Here is a 21,698-nt window from a genome sequence, read left to right on the forward strand (position 1 = left end):
AAAGACAACAGACCAAATAAAATTAAACTTAGAGAAAATTCTCAGTGCCTTTGAAAAAACTCTGAATAATGGTTTTTAAAAACTCCCAATCAGCCACTATAGACCACTTAAGCCTACAACCAGTTGCAACTAAGCATGGTCTGGTTTGGGCCATTCACTCTCAATGACATGATTTAAAGTTAAAAGGAAAAAAAAAACCTAGCAAGCAGAGAAGCTTGCTTTTCATACAAGGAAAGAAATTGATCTTGGTGTTTAGGAGGGAAACTCTGTTCTTTTTCCGAAAATGACTATAGTCACAGGCCTCCCCCATAAGATGGTATGGACAACCTGAGCAAAAATTCTGACAAACGCTGCCACATAAAACCTGAAAGTATAGAATTGTTAACATATGCATCAGAAGCAACTCTGAAAGGTTAAAAACTACCTGGAAAAATGAACTAAACACAGACAGGAGGCCTATCCACCCCAAGCCCAGTTCCTAATCATTATCAACAGGAAATCAGGACTGGTTCCTGACTGGAAGAAGAAAAATCACAGCTGACTAGGTTTATAAAGGTCATGTATCTATTATATACCATATTATGCTATAATATAAAATACTGACTAAATTAGTTACCACTTATAAGGTGCTTAGAATAGGTCACATGTCACATATGGCACAATAAATCTGGGTGGCTTGATGATAAAGACAACTGATGAAGGAAAGAAGATATGACAGAGATTTTATATCCAGTTTTTAGTTTGAATTCCACTATTAACCACTTGTAGAATTTAGGTGAGTAATTTAAGTATCCTGCTACTCTTGTGAAACGAGATGATGAAACAAAGGGTATACAAAAGCCGTTCTCCCACTAACATGTCACCATTTTAAATCTCTAAATTGTTTTTACATGAAAAGAGGATTGGATGAAGGAGAAAGGAAACATGTAATTTTGCAATATTTCTTCTATCTGTGTCTCTCTTTCTATACATATGGTAGTCTCATTGCTGCTTCCTTATTCTTTCCTCATTGCATTCTTAACACATCCTTTCTATAATGTGAATATTTGCTGACTGGGGCGTGGGCAGAGTATGTGCAGGTTGAGAGAAGAAATATTTCTTTGGGATTTAGTACATTCCAGAGTAGGTGCTTTTATGTATATTCTTTGATTTCATTGTCACAGAAATAAAGTTAGATGAAAACTATTATTTTCACTTTTAAAAATGGGAAAATTGAGACTGTGAAAAGTTGAATGACGTATGTGGGTCAGGATTTGGTTTATCTGATTTGTCCCTAATCTTTAAAAAACACAATGCGGTGGTGAGTAAGCCTGTAGATATTTCAGTTCTCTAGTTTTAATTGTTTTTAAAATAATTCAGTATGTTGACTACTTCTTCCTTGATGAATAAAATTAAATTCACATAGAACAAGCTTTTTGCTTTGGCTTCCCCAACCCATTTTCTTTCTGAAATGTAAAGATGCAATATTCTTGCAAGCCTAAGAACAAAGCTATGTGCAAAAGACAGAGGACTGGAATTACTAAAAGAATCTAGGCCTTGGCCAGTGCCGCGGCTCACTTGGCTAATCCTCCACCTGTGGCGCTGGCACCCCGGGGTTCTAGTTCCGGTTGGGGTGCCGGATTCTGTCTCAGTCGCTCTTCTTCCAGTCCAGCTCTCTGCTGTGGCCCGGGAAGGCAGTGGAGAATGGCCCAAGTCCTTGGGCCCTGCCACCCGCACGGGAGACCAGGAGGAAGCACCTGGCTCCTGGCTTCGGATGGGCGCAACACGCCGGCTGCAACGCACTGGCTGTAGCGGCCACTTGGAGGGTGAACCAACAGAAAGGAAGACCTTTCTCTCTGTCTCTCTCTCTAACTCTGCCAGTCAAAAAAAAAAAAAAAAAAAAGAATCTAGGCCTTGGATGACAAAGTAGAGCAACTATACCAATAGTAAGCTGCTGTCTGGCGCCGTGGCTCACTTGGTTAATCCTCCGCCTGTTGCGCCTGCATCCCATATAGCACCGGGTTCTAGTCCCGGTTGCTCCTCTTCCAGTCCAGCTCTCTGCTGTGGCCCGGGAGGGCAATGAATGATAGCCCAGGTGCTCAGAGACTGGGAGGAAGCGCCTGGCTCCTGGCTTCGGATCGGCACAGTGCCGGCCGTAGCAGCCATTTGGGGAGTTAACCAGTGGAGGGGGGGACCTTTCTCTATGTCTCTCTCTCTCTCACTGTCTACAACTCTACCTGTAAAAAAAAAAAAAAAAAAAAAAAACACACACACAACACAGTAAGCTGCTTAGATCTAGAAATACTGTCATATTATTGTTTAAAAAAAAAACCTCTCTGTTTAAATCATTATAGTGGGTTTTGGTTACAGGCAATCAATCTGAACTGCTGCAAAAGTCACACCAAACATCATAAATGACCTCCAGCTATGGCACTCGCTTCTGGTAAGATCGTTTTGGTACATGCAGCTTACATAACTGTCTGAATGACCTAACTCCCCTATGAGACAATAGGAAATTCCTTTCTCCCCTATATGACCTCTTGTTTAGATCACCAGGCTCTGGCTACAGTTATTAACGGCCCCCACCTGTGATATTCAAAACTATTGGGACAAGGTATTAAGCCAGATATCTAGGATACAAATCACTTTAGGTAAGCCAAAAGAAAACTTAAAAATTTTAAAATAAATACACTCAGCTATTATAATCAAAACAGGTTGTAGAAAGAAAAATGTAGAAATAAGAAAAGAAAAAAAAAGTGCCAGAGATCCAACTGGATGTTTGTGAATCTGTGACAAGCAATAGAAGGCTACAAATACCCAATCCAGAAGTCGTGCTAATGGGAGAATTGCAGTATAATTCAGAAGGGGCAGGAAGAAGAAAGAAGATGAGAAGTATGCTTGAGGAAGGGGAACTGCCCACACACCAGCGTCATTGTGAGAGCACACGCAGTGTACGCAGGGCACAGGCAGAGAGCAGGAAGGAGCAATGAGCTGAGAGACTATGCCAAGAATAGCAAATGGAAGGCTACAGAGACCACATGAAGAAATTTACTAAATTCTGAGAACAATGAGAAACTAGAGCACATATTTTAAGCACAGCTTTGATAAGATTAAAATTACTTATAATGATTACTAGGTGCTACTGGGAAAATCAGTTCGTGTTGATTTGTCAGAGCTCGAAAAAGAATCATATTATTGTGGTATCTAAAGTTGTTTAGGTGAGATATTATTGTTAAAATACAAGAAAGCACACGTGACAAGTTTAAATATTCCAAAGCAAGTATTTTGAAAAATGAATGCAAGCACATCGAGAAAACTTTTTAAAAAAAGACCTCACTCTCTTTTTCCCCCTCTTGTTTTATTCAAGGCCAAATGATATGTATGCCCATGGGTAATAAGGTCATCAGGTTAAAAGAGCACTATGACAATTATAAGAAGTTAGATTACAGCTACTACAAACCAGGGCCCATTAGCCCATACTGCAGGAAAGTTATCACTATAAATGGCTTTTCCTGTGTCCTTATCAATGCAGTGCACAAAGTATCTCACCCTCAGCTTTTTTCTATGATCTATGCAGTGTTTTTGCCTATCTAACCTCACCAGGCACTAGTGTGTCAGTGAAATTAGGAGGCAGTAAGATATGGCAGGAGACTGATGAGGCAACCTGTTAAGTATCAGAAATGGACTAGAAGCTACCAAATATTTCAGGGCAAAACTTTCCACATTAAAAAAAAAAAAACCTCTAGAGAAAATACTTAAAATATGTTCTTACTGCTCACAAGTACTTGAAATCACCATGGAAACAAACCAGAAAGCTTCCAGCTCTTTTTGAATGGTAGTTGTATTAAGTTGGCTGCCCAAGGGTGCAACATACCCTCGTCTAAGATAGTGTAGTAAAGCAGATGAATATTTTGAGAGGGAAAATAAAGTCCACTTAACACAAAAGTAAAGTACTAGTGATAAAAAGTATCAGAAAGAATAGGGTCCAGAAATATTAAAGTCACCTGAACTTCTTAAAAAACAAATTTCAAATATAAAATATCTGAATTCCTCTGTAGAACCAATGCTATCCCAAAAGACTTGAAAATGGTACCTACTTACTTCAAATTACTGTTCACAGGAAAATTTTTCCATTAAAGTTTCAATGCTCTTGTCTTGTTTACCAAAGAACATTTACTTATTTCAAACACAACGGATATTTTAAAAAATCAAGTCACCTTCAGGTCTCTTCCAAAGCAGATTTTCTTTAGGCCCAGTAAAGTGAGAACTTTTTGAGAGTAAAGTGTCCAATCATCTCTGTATCTCTCAGAGCGTTAGGACACACAGGCTAAATTAAGGATTAACAGGTTTTGGTTTGGTTTGGTTATATTTGTAGATCTCCTCAATATACACTTGAATATACTAATGTGAACTGTGAAAAGCCCAAGAGGGCAATACAGTATACAGACTTCAAGACAAATGAAACAGGGACCCCTTCCTTTTTATTTTTACTTTTTTATTGATGAGACAGTGTTCCCCTGAACTAAAGCTACAGGAGCAACTTTAAGGAAATGTGGATCAGTAAGCTCTGTTATCTCTGGCAATGCTGGGGCAGAGTTTCCAATTTCTTATCACTGACAAAATAAAGTGTTGTTTCCCTCAGTCCATAACAAATAAGAAATATCAAATAAGAAAAAAATGTATTCACAAGTCTAAGCACCTCAAATTGTGCATAGAGGCATTTGTCCTTTGCTTTAATATCTAGCATAGGAATAGTAAATGAACTGTTTATACCTAAATCAGTATTTAAATGCTCATTTAATAATTGGTGAAACATTCAAAGACTTCAAATCACGGATTAGTTTTCAACAGTTCCAACAGTGGAATGGCTCCCAAAAAAGTAGTAGACTATTGGAAATACTATGAATTTTAAAGAAAATTTATAAAGCCAGTCACAGCTCTATTTATTAAAATGCACCGTCAGATCAATGGTTAGTGAGAAGTGTTAGCAAATCTGTGAGACTGAGGTATGAGTTCTTTTTCATTTGCCAATCTACCATCTTAATATCAACATACAACAGAAATGTTTCACTACTTTTTTTTTTAAAAAAAATCATTTTCTTTAAAAAAATAAGCTATCAAAATACACCCAATATTTACATTAAATATGTGTCCTAATTCTTACTACTAAAGTTACTTTGATTATTAGACAGCTACAATGCCTTCTGAGAAAAATGCAAGAAAAAAATCCTAAAAGTCTTCATTCTGGTGCCATGAAAGGAACTCCTTCATGGCATGAGTCAGAGCATCCAGGGAGATGCCCTCCTCCTCTGTACCACACGATTAAGTCACCCATTTAATGTAGTCCAATCTGTGAAGCACTACGACACTGCACTGCCAACTAATTTGAAATCCAAGGTGATATTATTACAAATATATAAAAACAACAACTATTCCAGTTACACAATTCAAAAGGATCATGAAGTCTAACCTTGAGGATGCTACAAGTAATCATTTTTCTTGAACTGAAAGGTCGAGTAATGTCATAGACGATTCAAATATTTATTTCCTAAGTGTTTTCATACAATAGCTAATTGCCATTAAAGTTCTTTAATTTCCTTAAGAAGCTCCCCTAACACTTTAGAGAATCTATCATTAAGAACAGTGTGTATCTGTTCCTGTTTCCATTCTCCAAATCTTTTCCTTGCTATTATCTGTTGTTACATGACCATGGTTTTTGTAGTTTCTCCCAGCCGCCAATGCAGACATACCAGCAGAAATCCTCAGATTAAGAGTAGAAGGAACATGTTCCAGGAAGATTCCTGCCCACCCTACTCTATTCCATCCTCCACCCCTACAGCAGTCATGAAGGGTTGTGATGAGATTGTGGGTAAATAATAGCTCTACTGCTGATTCACTTCTCCCAATGATAGCCAAGTCCTTAAGAAGAAATATTACTAAGAGCCAATCAGTAAAATATTCTGAAATTTAACAGTTACTTTTGGATCAATTACTAATTAACAGTTCTCATAATTATTTCTAAATCTCTGCTCTGGACCATTCTAAGTAGAACAATTCAGGAGACAAACCTTTCCATTTAGCTGCTGAGATTAACTTATTCCTAACAGAAAAATAGGTCACAGCTTGCCATGCATAATGGCTGTCCAGGAAATAGATTTATGACACCAAAATACAGTCACTTTGAAATATGCTTTTAAATTTAGATTTTGGCAAGACTTCCAAATTATGAAAAAGACAAGGTGGTAGGGAGTTCTTAGAAGACATACAAAAGAAGGTACGCAAATGAAACTGGGGTAAGCTATTCTGGGATATAGGTCTGCAGTCATTAGGTATCTGAAACCTGACTTAGCCTTTAATTGCATTTAGAAGAGGGATTCTTATGGGACTCAGGACAAGGTACAGGGAATTGGGGAAGCTTCTGATATTCTCTGCAAAATATCACACACATGTACATGTGTGCATTTTGTCTGGTGAAAGAAATCACAGCTTTCATCAAATTCTCAGAGGTCTCTTATGCAAGAAAACATAGGAGAAATATTGCATTTGCTAGGATCTTTGTAATGATGACAATATTCCCAATGATTTTAGTCTATTTTAAAGCTTAAGTATTAAGCTGGAGGAGTATTAAATATAACTGGGGTTATTATAATTCATGTAATACTGAGGACTTGCCACTTATTAAAAATTCATGTAGAAGAGAAGTCTTCAAAAAGTTCATAGAAATGAAAAAACTACACATTTTCAAAAATTTTTGTATCAAAATAAACTTATCTTTTATGTTCACTTTTCCATGAGCTTTCTCAAGTATCTTCACACTGCTAGTATTGTTATCCCTGAAACCAAGATGTCAGAAATCTTTAAAATTTTTATTGTAGTGTAAAACACATGCAGAAAAGTGTCTAACTCACAGTTGTACATTTGTGTCAACATTATTTTAATCTAGGGATTGAAATTGCTAAATGAATATATAATGTAAATCACTGGAGACAAAGATACTAAGAAGATACAATCAAAAATAAGACCCACAAATGACAGGTATGGTCATATTTTCTGGTTGGCTCTTCTAGCCTCTCTAAGTAACACCCAGGGTGTTCCACAGAGTTACAGAGAGTGTACATAGGCATTCCAGTGATAGAAGAGTGGATAAGCAGTGAACCTGGAGAAGATTCAGAAGCAGTGTATAAATGAGCTTAAAGCAATACAAATGTTTGTCTATATATATGGTCGACAATATTGGGTCAATACAATTTTTCAAAATATGCAAGACAGACTAGTTTCTATCTTCATATCCATCTACCTTTATAACTACCACTACATTATGTAAAGAAATTGAGATAATTATTACTATTCCTCATTTACTTAATAGAATTTGTTTATGTTGTTTTTCCTTATGAAATTTTTTCTTTAATGACTACAATATATCCTTTATTTTCTATTCCTTACCTACTCACTTCTAAACTGTATGTGAAGATTCAAACCACTAAGAATTATTAAAACAATTCCATGAAATACACCTACCGTTACCCCACACACTTCCATTGCATTATTATATCAAGGAACAAAGACTCAATTAACCACTATCTGACCCTTGTTCACTTTCTTTCCTCCCCTCCCCCTGCCAAAGTTTGCCCTTCCTGCCAAAGTTCAGCACTTCCTAGAAAAGTCTCACTGCCTGTTTGATATTGTACTTCACTTTAGTCACCAAAGGAAGAATTTACAGGTGCTTGGCCCCATCTATAAGACCATGACCGAAATCTGACCTCCTGTTACAATACGTGAACTCCTGCCCTACTGATAAGGCTGGCAGATATAAGTAGGATTTTTCAAATAATCCTTTGGGAATTTATAAGCAGCACAGTCATAAAAGGGGGGTGAATGGAAGGTCGGTTTCACTAAAAATAATAAATATTGCCATGTTTATTCAAAGTGTGCCTTGTTATCCTCCAGGCCAAAAGTTCAGATAAACACTATTGTAAATGACAAAATATTAGAACTTTTTGTTACTTATGTTATGATCCTTCCGCTGGACATCAATAGGACTGTTTTCCCTTGTGTAAGTTCCAACCCTGGTATTGTACAACACTGCCTGAGACTAAAACACTGGATTCATCTGTAGGCCAAAACGAGGGTAGTTATCTTTCAAAATCAAAAGCAAATGTTTATTGGGTATTATATGCTACTAATACTAAGTGTTAGGGATTATTTCTTTTAAAAAATGGATAAATGTGATACCTGCCCTAAAAGAGCTTACAATCTATTAAGGAAAAATAACACATTTAGAATATAATGATATAATACAGTAAGTACTAACATAATATGCATTGGATCCTATAATAGTGTGAAGGAGGAAGAGTTCTGCTGACCTCAACCTGGAATATCAGGAAAATTTGTGGGAGGACATTAGTATAAAACATGTAAATATCAGCAAACTGAAAAATTCAGGCAGAAGGACTAGCATGAGGAAATAATGATAAGCATAAAGTAGCATGACACATTCAAAGAACTTGACGCTTTTGGTATATTAAAGCAAGGTGATAAGTAGCAAAAATATGACCAGCAGGACATGTGAGATAGTCCATATTTCTACATAATTTTATGTCATTCACACTTCTATATTTTATACTGTAGATGACCAATTATAGAATTCAAACAGATAACATACACTTGTATGTTAGATAGACTAGCATAAATATAATCAGAGCTGAGTTAAAGGCTTAACATATTAAAGTAGAAATACCAGATAAGGAGACTGCTTTCAGTAATTCGGGTAAAAATCTGAACTAGGCCAATAATTACAGGATAGGGGAGGAGTAAACTCTATTTAAGAGGAAAGATTGGCAGATCTGCATATTGGATTGCAAAGAGCTTTGGTTTCTGGACGGTAATCAGATAGACAATGCTGCTATTACCTGAGATCACTAGAAATTAGAAATTTAGGAGAAGCAAATTGGATTGGGGGCAGGCAAAAGATAATGGGTCCATTTTAAGACACACAGTGAAACAGTTTGCACTAGCTAAGGAATGTCCAGAAGGTTAGGTTATATGGACAATTCCATACACGAGTGTAAAGCTCTAGGAAAAGCTGAGAGTGAAGGTGCAGATTTGGAAGTCATGAACACTTCAAACCAGGGGAGTAGATTATATCATTTAAGAAAGGCCAAAAAAAAAAAAAAAAAAAAAGAATAGAAGTGGGACAAATGTAGAATCCTGGGAGCTGTGAGGGATACAAATAAGCAAAGCCCACAAAGACTATGAAGAAGAATATATTGCAAAAGAAGACAAAGGGACTGAGAGTTTTAAGATGAAAATCATCAACAAAGGCAAAGGTCGAATAAGATACAGATTCAAGGTTGTGATGTGAAGAGAAGATACTGGGTTGATGAGAGAACGAAAAGTGAAAAAGTGGAAACAAGTGTTGGAATGAGAAGGAACAGAAGTATGACTTATTTTCTCCTTGATCCTCCCTTCTCCATTCTTCAAATCTCTGTTCTTAAGTCCTAACATTATTATTAACTATACTAAATATAATAAAAACCTTACATTATAAATATTCATGTTAAGTAATCCATTTTTAAATATCCTTTCCTATGAAACAATACAAATTAGTGACTTGAGAATAAGGAAATAGAGAATTGACAAATTGCAGTCCCCAGAAAACTCTGAAGAGTCAGCACTAAAAGATATACATGCTTTGGCCTTTCCAGTAGCAAAGTAGATATGTCAGTTACCATCTAAACTCCTTAAACATAGACATATATCTCAAAGAACAGAAATGAGTTCCTACCAGTAGTTGTACCTTTTCAAAAGTAGGAAATGCTGTGAATGGGACAGAAATCTGTTTCTGCTATATAAACAACTGTAAAAATTTATGAAGATCAACCATTTTACCATCACAGAACACCACTGTGTAGGATTTAATTTTAAATGGAAAGTTGAAGGTCTTCTTGCTCTTCTAGAGCCTATGATCTCAAACTACCAATACATTATAACTTCCAACACAGTTTAATACGACTACATAGTCTTTATACCTTAAAAATGTGTATTTTTAAATGTAAAGTTCGATGACAAAGAGTAGAACCCCTACTTACAACGTCTATACTTTACCCCATATATTTTTTAACAATGCCAATGATGTAACTAACCATCAGCTTCAGATATATAAAATTCCCATTGGACAATGGCCACTTATTAAGTGGTAATTATGTGCCAGGCATTCAGGCATTCTTCATTCAGTATCTGTGACTGCTCTAAGCAGATAATTATTATACTGTTTCATACACAAGAAAGCTAAGCTAGATTAGACAGCTTGTAAATGCGCAATAAATTATTTCAACACACTTATGAATCACTGTTAGAATTCTTACTTCAAATAAAGTATCATAACATCATAATTCAGCTTATAAAAACTAAAGTATAGGGGCTGGCATTATGGTGTAGCAGGTTAAGCATCTGCCTGCAAGGCCAGCATCCCATATGGCCGTGGGTTCAAGCCCTGACTTCCAATCCAGCTACCTGATAACGGCTTGGGAAAAGTGGGAGAGCCAGAAGAAGCTCCTGGCTCCTGGCTTTGGCCTGCCCTGGCCCAGCCCCACCTGATGTGGGTATTTGGGGAGTGAACTAGCAGATGGAAGACCTCGCTCTCTTCTCTCCGTCTCTATGTAACTCTGACTTTCAAATAAATAAAATAAACCTTTTTAAAAAATACTAATGTACATACAATGATGACAAATAGTGCTGTCATAATCATTCAACAACCTAACATCTCTCCTGGACACTGTTATCATTTTAAAGCATAAATCCTTGATTTATGTATACATCTTCTCTTTTTCAAATACAATTCATATAGAAGTGCAATTCAGTGTTTATTGAAAAAATAAATGAATAAGAATTGAATCAATGAATGTTCAGACATACTAGTTTCTTTAGCTACTATATATTTATTTATTTGTTTATACAAATAATACTTACTTAGTATCTAAAACATGTCTAGTACTGCTGTTGGTAACAAGAATATAACTTCAAACATATAACTATTCATTTCCATAGACTGCATAATTTGAACAGAAAAATCACTTGAGTTTTCAATTTCAATTATGAAACTTACTATAAACCTTGAAATTTGATGTGAATAAATATGCTTCATTTTCTGGACATCTACCTTACATAAAACTCTGAACCCCCATTTCCATACATACTACTGAAGAGACTAAACAAAATCCTAAAGCATGGAAGAAAATAAGGGAGAAAGGAGGAAGTCAAGGAAAAATTCCCATGACTTTATATGTGAGTTTTACCCAATTTTCAAAAGATCAGATAAGTTCTATCTTATATAAGTCATTTCACAAAACAGAAAAAAGGGAGAGATGATCAACTCTCTAGAATTAGATTAAAATAACATAATAAAATAAATTCAGTCACATAAGAACAACACACAAAGACAGAAACTTACAGGCTTGTGTTGTGACCAAATAAACAAATACAAAAATATTAATAATAAAGCACAAAAAAAGGAGTTATTTTTCACAGGATGATACAAAAGTAGTAATACATATTAATCAAGTGAAGTTTATCTAAAGAATGCAAGAATGATTTAATGTCAGAAAAAATATATCAATGTAATTTACCATGTTTCTGAACTAAAGGATACATCCACAGGATTATATTAATATATGTGAAAAACAAATGCAATAAAACTCAATATTCATTTATGTTTTTTAAGTATCAAAAATCTAGGAATAACTAGATTTTTAAAATTACCAAAAATCTACTATAAACATCAGTCAACTGAAACACTTTACATGAATTCTCTTTAAAATTAGAAATCAGACACAAATATCCACTAGTACCTTAATGAATAAAGTAAAAATGATTCTGGTGGATACAGTAAGAGAATGAAAAGAACACTGAGTTTTATGACTAGAAAGAAAAAAGTCAATATATGCAAACAATGCAGTTGACTACACAGAAAGCCTATCCTAAACCAAAAACACTAGCATAGCTAGAAGAGCTGAGCAAGGTTACCAGACTTAAGATCAACTTACACATAACAACAGTGTTCCTCAATGTCAGCAATAACTAATTAGAAAATAAAATAGGAAACTGCCATAAAAACTATCATTATGTCACTATTAATGTAGCAAAAAATCCTTGAGGTTGTTAACATTGGTTTTTAAGAAGTTCAATTAAATAATTTTAAAGATCCTATTCGGAGTAGGCATTTAGCACAATGATTAAGATGCTGTTTGGAGGCCGGCGCCGTAGCTCAATAGGCTAATCCTCCGCCTTGCGGCGCCGGCACACCGGGTTCTAGTCCCGGTCGGGGCACTGGATTCTGTCCTGGTTGCCCCTCTTCCAGGCCAGCTCTCTGCTATGGCCCGGGAGTGCAGTGGAGGATGGCCCAAGTGCTTGGGCCCTGCACCCCATGGGAGACCAGGAGAAGCACCTGGCTCCTGCCTTCGAATCAGTGCGATGTGCCGGCCGCAGCGCGCCAGCCGCGGCGGCCATTGGAGGGTGAACCAACGGCAAAAGGAAGACCTTTCTCTCTGTCTCTCTCTCACTGTCCACTCTGCCTGTCAAAAAATAAAAAAATTAAATGCTGCTTGGGATACTGCATTGGTATCAGAGCACTTGGATTTGAGCCCTGGCACTGCTTCCAATTCCAGCTTCCTGCTTATGTGCACCCTTGGAGGCAAGGCAGCAGAGTGTTGGGTTCCTGACACCCGCATGTGAGACCCGGATTGAGTTCTGGGCTCCTGGCATCTACCTGGCCTAACTCTAGCTGTTGTAGGCATTTGAAGAATAAACAAGAGTGGAAGAGTTCTCTCAGTCTCTGTCTGTCTGCCTTTCAAACAAAATGAAAATAAATAAATAAGAATTAAAAATATAACAACCACAAACTCTTACTTATGGGAAAAATGATCTTATATTGACTTAGCATTAAGGAGTTAATTTTTCCCAAAATCTATCTGTAAAGTCAAACAATTCAAATCAAAATTCAAGAAGAGTTTTTATTTATGAACTTAAGCTGATTCAAAAGTATATGGTATGGAAATGGTCTACAAACTAAGGGACTTTAAAAGAAGAGAAATAAAAAGGGACTTTTTTTACCATATATTTAGATATGTTACAAAACCAAATAAAATGAAAAAAGAGTTCAGAAAAATAAAAATACATAATGATGGAAATTTAGTCTATGCCAATGGTACTAACCAGAATCATTTAGATGATACACAGATTACATTATAGCAGATGAAACTGGTAAAACTGAACTCATCATATAGAAAAAGATTAAGGTTGCATCCATGCCTCATACTATACACAACAGTGAGTCCAAAACATATGAACATAAAAATGTGAATAACAATATATTATAGGAAACACAAGGAGAACATTCTGTGACCTTGGGATATAGAGAGATTTTTTTGATAAAGCATGAATCAAAAGCTATGAACTATAAGGCTAAAAGTGATGGAACTGGTTATATAAAAATTAAAAATTTTTGTCTTATGAAAAATAACATATACATAGTTTAAAATCCAGTGACAAATTGGGAAAAAGAAGACATTGGAATCATACATTGTCAATATTAACAATGTATGGAAATTCTAAAATTTCTCTTTCCAATAAAGAGAAAAACAAAAGAAACCCAATACAAACACTGAACAAAGGTTAAAAAATAGGTATTTTATATAAGAAAACTCTTAAATGATTAGTAAGTCTATAAACAGAAATACAAGTGTTACCAATAATGAGAGACACAAATTAAAATTGAAAAATGCCATTCAATACCACTAGCTAAAAATTATAAATTATAAATTACATATAAAAATTATGTAATTGAGAATGATACCTTATGATCTACCAATTCCACTCCAAGGTATAAAAACGTATACACACATTCATAAGGAAATACTATTTGTTATAGGAGAATGTTAGACACTTTAAGTGTTGACGACTAAAGTAAGAGATTATTAAAATAGCAAATAAAAACCACTAATTAACTATCATGCAGTAGCTGGAAGACATGAACCAAATATACAGACTCTAACACGACAGATAAAATAGTGCTGAATGAAAATATAAGTATGACTAGAGCCACAGCACAATACCATTTGAGTAATCTGAAACATATGGAATACACAAAATCACTACATTTTTTCCAAGAGCACAGAATCACCCACAACCACGTATTAAACATATCAGTGTTAGTATAGTTGGAGCTGAGAAATAAGTGGGCTTGGGGATAAAGAGTGGTGGAAAAAAAGATACTTCAATAAAATAAAAGAGGGTCCTTTGTGAAATGATGAGAGTGTTACATCTTGAGATGTAAAAGATATTAAATTCCCCACATCTGAGACTGAAAAGAATTGTCTACTTGTTTTAGATATCTTGACTCAAACTACATTCACCTTCATTTTTGTATAATAAGGAATATCAGGTGGAGAGAACTCGAGAAGAAAGAAGAAAGAGGAAGAGAAAATGAACAGGAAGTGGGAGGAGAAAGAGGAAAGGAAGTTACTAGGCCTTTCCTAAAATTAATGGAGATTACTACAAAATATTTCAGACCATAAAGTCCATAGTCCATGTTCCAAACTGTCAAGAGTAATGACTAAGTGGAACTATGTTAAATATTTGATGAAAGAAAATGAGTAACAAATTTGGCAATAAGACATATTTGAACATAATAAAAACAATCTGATATAAGCTTCACCAAACTTTGCTTTTAAAAAAAATCAACTGTGGATTTCCTTATTATTTTGCCTTTATTGATATTTAATTTTGGGGTTTTTTAATTTATTTTTTTATTTTTTATTTCATAAATGTGAATTTACAAAGTGCAACTTTTGTATTGTGGCTTCCCCCCCCAACCTCCCTCCCTCCCGTGGCCCCCCCCCCTCTCCCATCCCGCCCTTTATCGAGTTTCATTTTCAATTACCTTCATATACTGAAGATCAACTTAGTATATACTGAGCAAGGATTTCAACAGGCTGCATTCACACAACCGCACAAGGTATAGGGTATTGTTCGACTAGCAGTGTTTTTAAGTTTCATAGAAAAACACATTAAGGACAGAGATCCTACGTGGGGAGCATGTACCCAGTGGATATTTAATTTTTGTAAGCACTCTGTGACTCTATGTGCCTGCCAGTAGGTTTACCACCAAGAGGAGGAAAGGGGACATTTCCCCAAATATCATTAACACTCATGATATTTCCTCCCAGACATGTTCCTATTACCGTGTACTTTCTATGACAAAAGGAGCAGTTGTCATCAGGAATAAAACAGCAACTAGCTTCCACAAATATTACTTTAATGTGTAAAGGTATTTTTATTTAAATAATATATTACCAAAATTTAAAAGTAAATCTGAATATTATTGAATATTTATATTTATAATCTGTAATTTTTGAGGATAGATAGAAATGTTACCATGTAGAGCATATCACATAGAAAATAAAAGACTAAAGAAGCAAGTTAATGATGAGTTATTTTTTATAATTAATATTCTATAAACAACAATTGCTTCTTATCCTTCATTCTCAATAATAAACAGAAAAGCTACCAAAAATGAGAAAGCAGCATTTTGAATTCAATATACATGTTTGTTAGAGCCAGAAAAACACTCACCAGGACAGAATATATATGTAGACATCGATAAACAGGAGAGAAATCTACCAAATCTTGGGCCCCAGGTACCTAGAAACAGAAGATTAACAGAAAAGATTTCACACAAAGACATTAACAGCAACTGCATTCATTTTTAACTACACAAATGTTAAACAAAAAAAAAAAAAATCAGGTCTAGCTTCTAAATGGTATTTTTCTCATAGTATTAACAAAAGACATACACCAAGGCTGGGACAAAGCCCAGGAGGGTGGATAGGACAAAAAAAGAAACAGGAGGCAATGACCCTGCACCTGCCTTTAGAGAAATATCTTGGATGTGGAAATGTGACATTGATGACTTGAATTTGTCTTCTAACAAACTTGGTAGTTTACATAAAAAAACAAGTTTCATTGATAAAAAACAAAACTTACCACACAAAAGGAATTAAACAGCCTGCCAACCAACTTCTGAAAGGTACAAGAATTAGTAAATAAGATAGCACACAAGCTAAATATAAAAATATACTAGGAAGGAAAGAGAGACAATGTGAAAAGTAAGAACATGAAAGGAAAAGTCAAACCTAGAAGTAACACCTGCAGATGATAGTGTGAATAATGTATTTAATTAAACCTAGACATCAAAAGAGAAAGTAAAATTAAAAAAAAAAAAAAAAACCTCAGTTAAGAAATGGAGTCCAGTCTCAGTGTTAAAACTGATTTGCTATGTGACTTTATAATGAGTAAGTCATGATTACTTTGGCCTAGATTTCCTCAACTTAAAAACAGGAGGCAATCAGTTGACATAAGCATAGAGGGATTTAACAAGAAAAAAGAGAAACGTTTGCAGAAGGTGTTTAGTCTAGTGGTTAAAACCTGCATCCCACATCAGAGGGCCTCCATGCTCCAGCCCTGGACTCCAGCTTTCTGCTAACATGGCTCTGGAAAGCAGACATGATGACTCAAATAATAAGGTTCCTTCTGTCCGTGTGGGAACCCTAGATTGCATTCCCAGCTCCCAGCTCTGAACCCAGTATAATCCAAGCCATTGAGGGTTTATGGGAATGGACTTGTGAATGGGCACACTCTATCTCTGCCTCTCAAATAAATTAATTTCTTTATAAACAAAGACATAAAATAAATATTGGTTCAAATTTATTAACTATTCTGTTCATCTGCTTCATATCCGTAAGGGCAAAGATTAATAAGTCTCTACATCTAAGTACCTCATAGTGCAGTATTTTCTCTCAACATGCAAAACAAACCTTTATGTGAATCTAAAAGACTGATGGTAAGAGCTGCTCAAGATCCTACACCATGGCCCAGGAATAATTTGACTTAAAATAAGAAAAACAAGCCTGTAGAAGAGTTAACAAGCAATGCAGATTACTGAGGAAAATATTTTATGGACAGATGGGCACCATGCTGTTAAAGAAAATGTAGGATTAAAAAATTAAACACAAACTGTAACTTTACACACTCATTTTCATTTTAATAACACAAAAAAGGTCAGCAAGTATAAGCAATTTGAGGTTTTCTTGTCTGAAATGACCACATCATTAAAGCATCTTTCCAGTCTCCCCTCTTTGATTGCAAAGTTGGGATTTGAAGGAAATTTATCTTGCCAGAAAACCAGAGCCTATTTTATCTTGCCAAAAAAACAGGAAATTTCTTTTATCTTGCCAGAAAACCAGAGGCTATACCGCAAAGCGAAACACAATTTCAAAAGAAGAAAACCAGAAAAACGTTAAAAAATTATATTCACAATAGTATTAACCAACATACAAACAACACATGCATATGTAAAATTAAGGAGTATTTTTCCTACGAATCTTTGGAAAACAAGCCAACAGGGGCACTTACAGAAAGATACGTGGTCACTAATCGGCTAAGACAAATGTTATCAGCTAAGACAAATGTTAACTCAAATAGCAGAGAGATGGCAAAGGCCTTTCTGTCATCTTCAGCAAATATTTACAACCCAACCTATTCTCTGTGAAACTTGTGGCATCATTATATCAGCTGTGAACACTTTACAGTGCCCTGACCCACAAGCCCTCCTGCTTCTTGGCCTCTGGAACTAGCATCCAGTTAAGTCTTCCTAAGCCCTTGACTGCCTGCTACCCTGATATACAGACAAATGATCAAAGAGCAAAATGAGTCTTCAGTTCACAATCTTTACCTCCACCCCCAACACAGCCTAAAATTTAGAAATCATTTTTCCTCTCTGCTCCCCTCTGTGAGGAACACTAGGAGTGAACCCAGAGGAGCGCTGCGAGGATAGTGGTATGTAAAGTATGCACTGACTCATGTTGCTTTGAGCTAGCTGTGTTTTCTCTGCTGCACAAATGAAAAAGAATCACATCGACAGAAAGGCGAAAGGAGAAGAGCAACATACACTACTACGTGAAGGAATGCTACACGTTGTGAAGGATAAGACATGAACTTTCAAAAACCTAAATAAATGGGGGGCGGGAAGAGAACCAGAACAAAGGGCAGCTTTTCCTGACTCACAGAAATAGGTCTGTTTAAGGTCTACATCTTGCTCTCCATTTAAAATACTTGCTTTCTGTCAAAGCTGTCTTCACACTTCTTTCCTCCTTTGCCCCTCCCTCCCCTCAAGTTGCAAAGAATGATTCAAGTGGGCTTAGGTTTCAGCTGGGGCAGAGGGAGGGGTCCAAGGACACTTTCCTAAGCTAACAATGACTGTCCCTAATGGTTTCTGTCTCCTAACAAAAGCCATGACTCCTTTTTTATCAGCTTCATCTAATTTTTCCTTTCCAAAGTAAATAACACAGCCCTTGCATTTTACACATGTCCAAATTTGACAAATCATTATCGACTGAAGACTATAACTGATAAGAGATAACTTTGTGGTAGGACCTTGTCATTTCCTCTCATAAGGGCTTTCTTTCCGAGATACAGAAACATGATTAAAATAGTTAAACATTTCCTCTGCCTGGCAGTCAGGAACTCAAGACATTAAGATACGGGAGTCAGTATTTTTCTAGAAGTTCAAATAGATCTATGAGGATACTAACAATAGCCACAAATAGTATATGCCAGATTATCCTTCTTTTTTAACTAATTGTTTTCCTTTAGAATTCACATGAAATAATTTCATCACCAAGGACAGCAGCTACCTAATTCCCTATATAGTCTCTGAATACAGAGCCTTATTGCCTTTTGCCAGCTCAAATCTCTCTGCTTTTTAGGAGGATCAAATAGTAGATAAGATTGTAGACTCAATAACTAAGATATCTGGGCCCAGAACATGCTGTATTATTACCTAAATTAAGATAACTTGGAAATACTTTTCAGTAGCAGATAATATTACCAAGTAAAAGAATTGTGGGTTAACTGTGCTACAACACCCAGAGATAAACATCATGAGGCAACTATTTCATTCTACAATTACACATATCTATCCATTAGAAATCATGTATTCATTGAATATGAATATGAATATATATGGTTACTCTGTTATAATACAATGACTCAGTATAAATATAACATGATAAATATTAACAACTTGGTCAAAGCAATAGTTTCCATTGTTTGTGGAATACTTATTGTTAAACAGTGGTTACAGATTTCATGTGAAGCTACAATATAGAAGACCAAATAAAGAGTTTGAAGATAAAGGAAACTACAAAGTAAGAAAAGCAAATTTAGAAATAGAATTAATGAAATGCACTCCAAAAAAAATAATCTTAAGAGCATATGAGATCATTTTTATTGGAGAAAAACATAATGATTCAAAGTAGACATGGGAATAATAGATGGTAAGGAAAAGAAGAAAAATGAACAGCTCTCATTATGAAAACTTTTGTTTTCAGAAATTGAAGAAAAAAGGAAATTTTGATTTTAAAATAAATGATGCCACTCAAATTTTAACAGATATAGTGATTTAATATTTTTCGAATTCATTTCTCCCCAAAAGGAGTCCCAGGTAGTAGCTGTTGCTACTAATTAACTTTAAAAGACTTAATAATAAAAGAAGGCAGGAAAAAACATTATATGCAGGTAACAACCTGATAAATCCAACTATTTTACTGCTGGATAAGCATATTCTTAGAAAAGGGTAAATGAATACAAAAGAAAAAGTTGTTTACCTCTCTCCACTAAGCAGCAAACTTAGTATGAGAGACTTACCTATGCTGTTGATAAAGACAGCACAAGAAGAAATGCATTAGCACACTCTAGCCCTGCTGCTCATGTATCTGCCCCACAAGACAGGCCCATCCGTGTACACAAACTCTGTCAAACACACACTGTTTTCCTCTCTCACCATTTATTTTTCTCTTAAGAAGCCTTTCAAAACAGATGGATCATCCAAAATGAGGATGATGATAGAAGTTTGTGAGGAATTTAGATATGTTTTTCACTAATTACTTGAGCCATTTCTCTACCTTGAAAATATTTCTGACTACCACTTTACCCAAAACAGTTTCTCGGTATTGCTAAATGAATGCAGGGACTTAGTGCCCATTTCTGAACATTAGTTGGATATCAAGTCATTAAAATGTACCAGGCATTTTTCCACAGATAGCAAACAACAATTGAAGGGGCAATGTCTTTGCATTCAGAGGATCAATTGTGACTGCCCATATTATGTCTGGAAGCCAGGAAATACCTGGCAAACATTTTTCACCACTGTGCTTTTCTGAACTACTTTACTTCCTAAAACTTGGAAAAAAGAAAGGTAGAATCCATTTGGACATAAGCTTTCATGGAGATAGACTAAACACCACAGACACACCAATAAACTAGAAGGTCTATGATTCTAAGTGAATACAATTAGCAAAATACAAAGATTTTGCTCTGCCTTTCAGCATATAAGAATACCCTAACTAGAGACCTATTCTAAAAAGGTCAAAATTTTACTAAAATGTCACAAAGTATTAGAGTCTTTTTAAACAAATCCCTTAACCATTTACTCAATTAATTTGCATCAGACAGAAGAAAATTTGAAGCATTGGGGGGGGGGGGGGAACCTGTGACCAAAATCAGAGGACAGTCCACAATCCTTCAAGAATTCTTTACTGGGGCTGCTATTGTTGGGCAGTGGGTTAAGCTGCCGCCGATGATACCAGCATACCATAAGAGCGCTGGTTCAAGTCCAGCTGCTCCAATGATGAAACAAAATTCAACTGGTCACTATTGCTTTCTTTTTTTAATAAGCTTTATTTATTTGTATGGAAAGCAGAGTTGTGGAGTGCGGTGTGGGGGGAGTGGAGAGAGAAAGAGAAACAGACAGAGAGAGCTTCCATCCACTGATTCACTTCCCAAAATGGCTACAAAAGCCAGGTGGCTGGGCCAGCCCGAAGTCAAGAGCTGGAACTTCATCTGGGTCTACCAGGTGGGTGGCAGCGGCCCAAGATCTGAGGACATCTTTTACTGCCTTCCCAGGCACATTAGCAGGCAACTGGGAACAGAAGTGGAGCATCTGGCATCCAAAATGGCATTCATATGGGCACAGCATCACAGGCGGGGTTTAATCAACTACACCACAATATCAGTACTCAGCTGGTCATTATTTTCCAAGGGGTCCACCATATGATAAAACACTGTAAAACCTAAGGCAAAAATGGCTATTTAGCACTAAATGTGGCATTAAATATAAAAGATCTGAAAGGAGGAGAAATTAAGGCAATCAAAAATAGTAAGAAAAAAGTGTTACAATAGTAAAGAGAAAGAACTAGCATCTCTGCTACATAAACTTCTAAAAACTCCCTCTCCCTCTCCCTGTCCCTCTCCCTGTCCCTCTCCCTGTCCCTCTCCCTCTCCCTCTTCCTCTCCCTATTGTTCTCCATCCTTGCCCAGACTTTGTCAGTACTTTTTAAAAAATTAGCTATTCTAATAGCAGTGCATTTGAAAGCTTATTTTTATAGGAAACTATTGAGACTCATTAAATGCTCACACATGAGTCTATTGAGTGAATAAATTACGGTACAACAACATGGAATAAGGTACAATTATGGAGTACTAATTAGCAATAAAGCAGAATTAAGAGGATTTCTATGAACTTATATGGAATAATTTTCATAACAAATTTTCAAGTATAAAAATATATATGTATTATGTTATTAATAATCATGTTGTTTGACTATTTG

General features: G+C 35.8%; 1 protein-coding gene across 2 annotated transcripts in view; it reads right to left on the bottom strand.

Annotated features, from left to right (window-relative positions):
• Positions 1 to 21,698, bottom strand: part of EXOC6B (exocyst complex component 6B) — a 686,378-nt gene that overhangs the window by 363,496 nt on the left and 301,184 nt on the right. For both annotated transcript variants that reach the window (XM_062209648.1, XM_062209647.1), the window contains exon 8: positions 15,607 to 15,675. In XM_062209648.1, the coding sequence (XP_062065632.1) occupies positions 15,607 to 15,675 (69 nt within the window). The remainder of the gene's footprint in view (positions 1 to 15,606; positions 15,676 to 21,698) is intronic.

This window comes from Lepus europaeus, chromosome 13 (genome assembly GCF_033115175.1).
Source record: "Lepus europaeus isolate LE1 chromosome 13, mLepTim1.pri, whole genome shotgun sequence".
Taxonomy (NCBI): domain Eukaryota; kingdom Metazoa; phylum Chordata; class Mammalia; order Lagomorpha; family Leporidae; genus Lepus; species Lepus europaeus.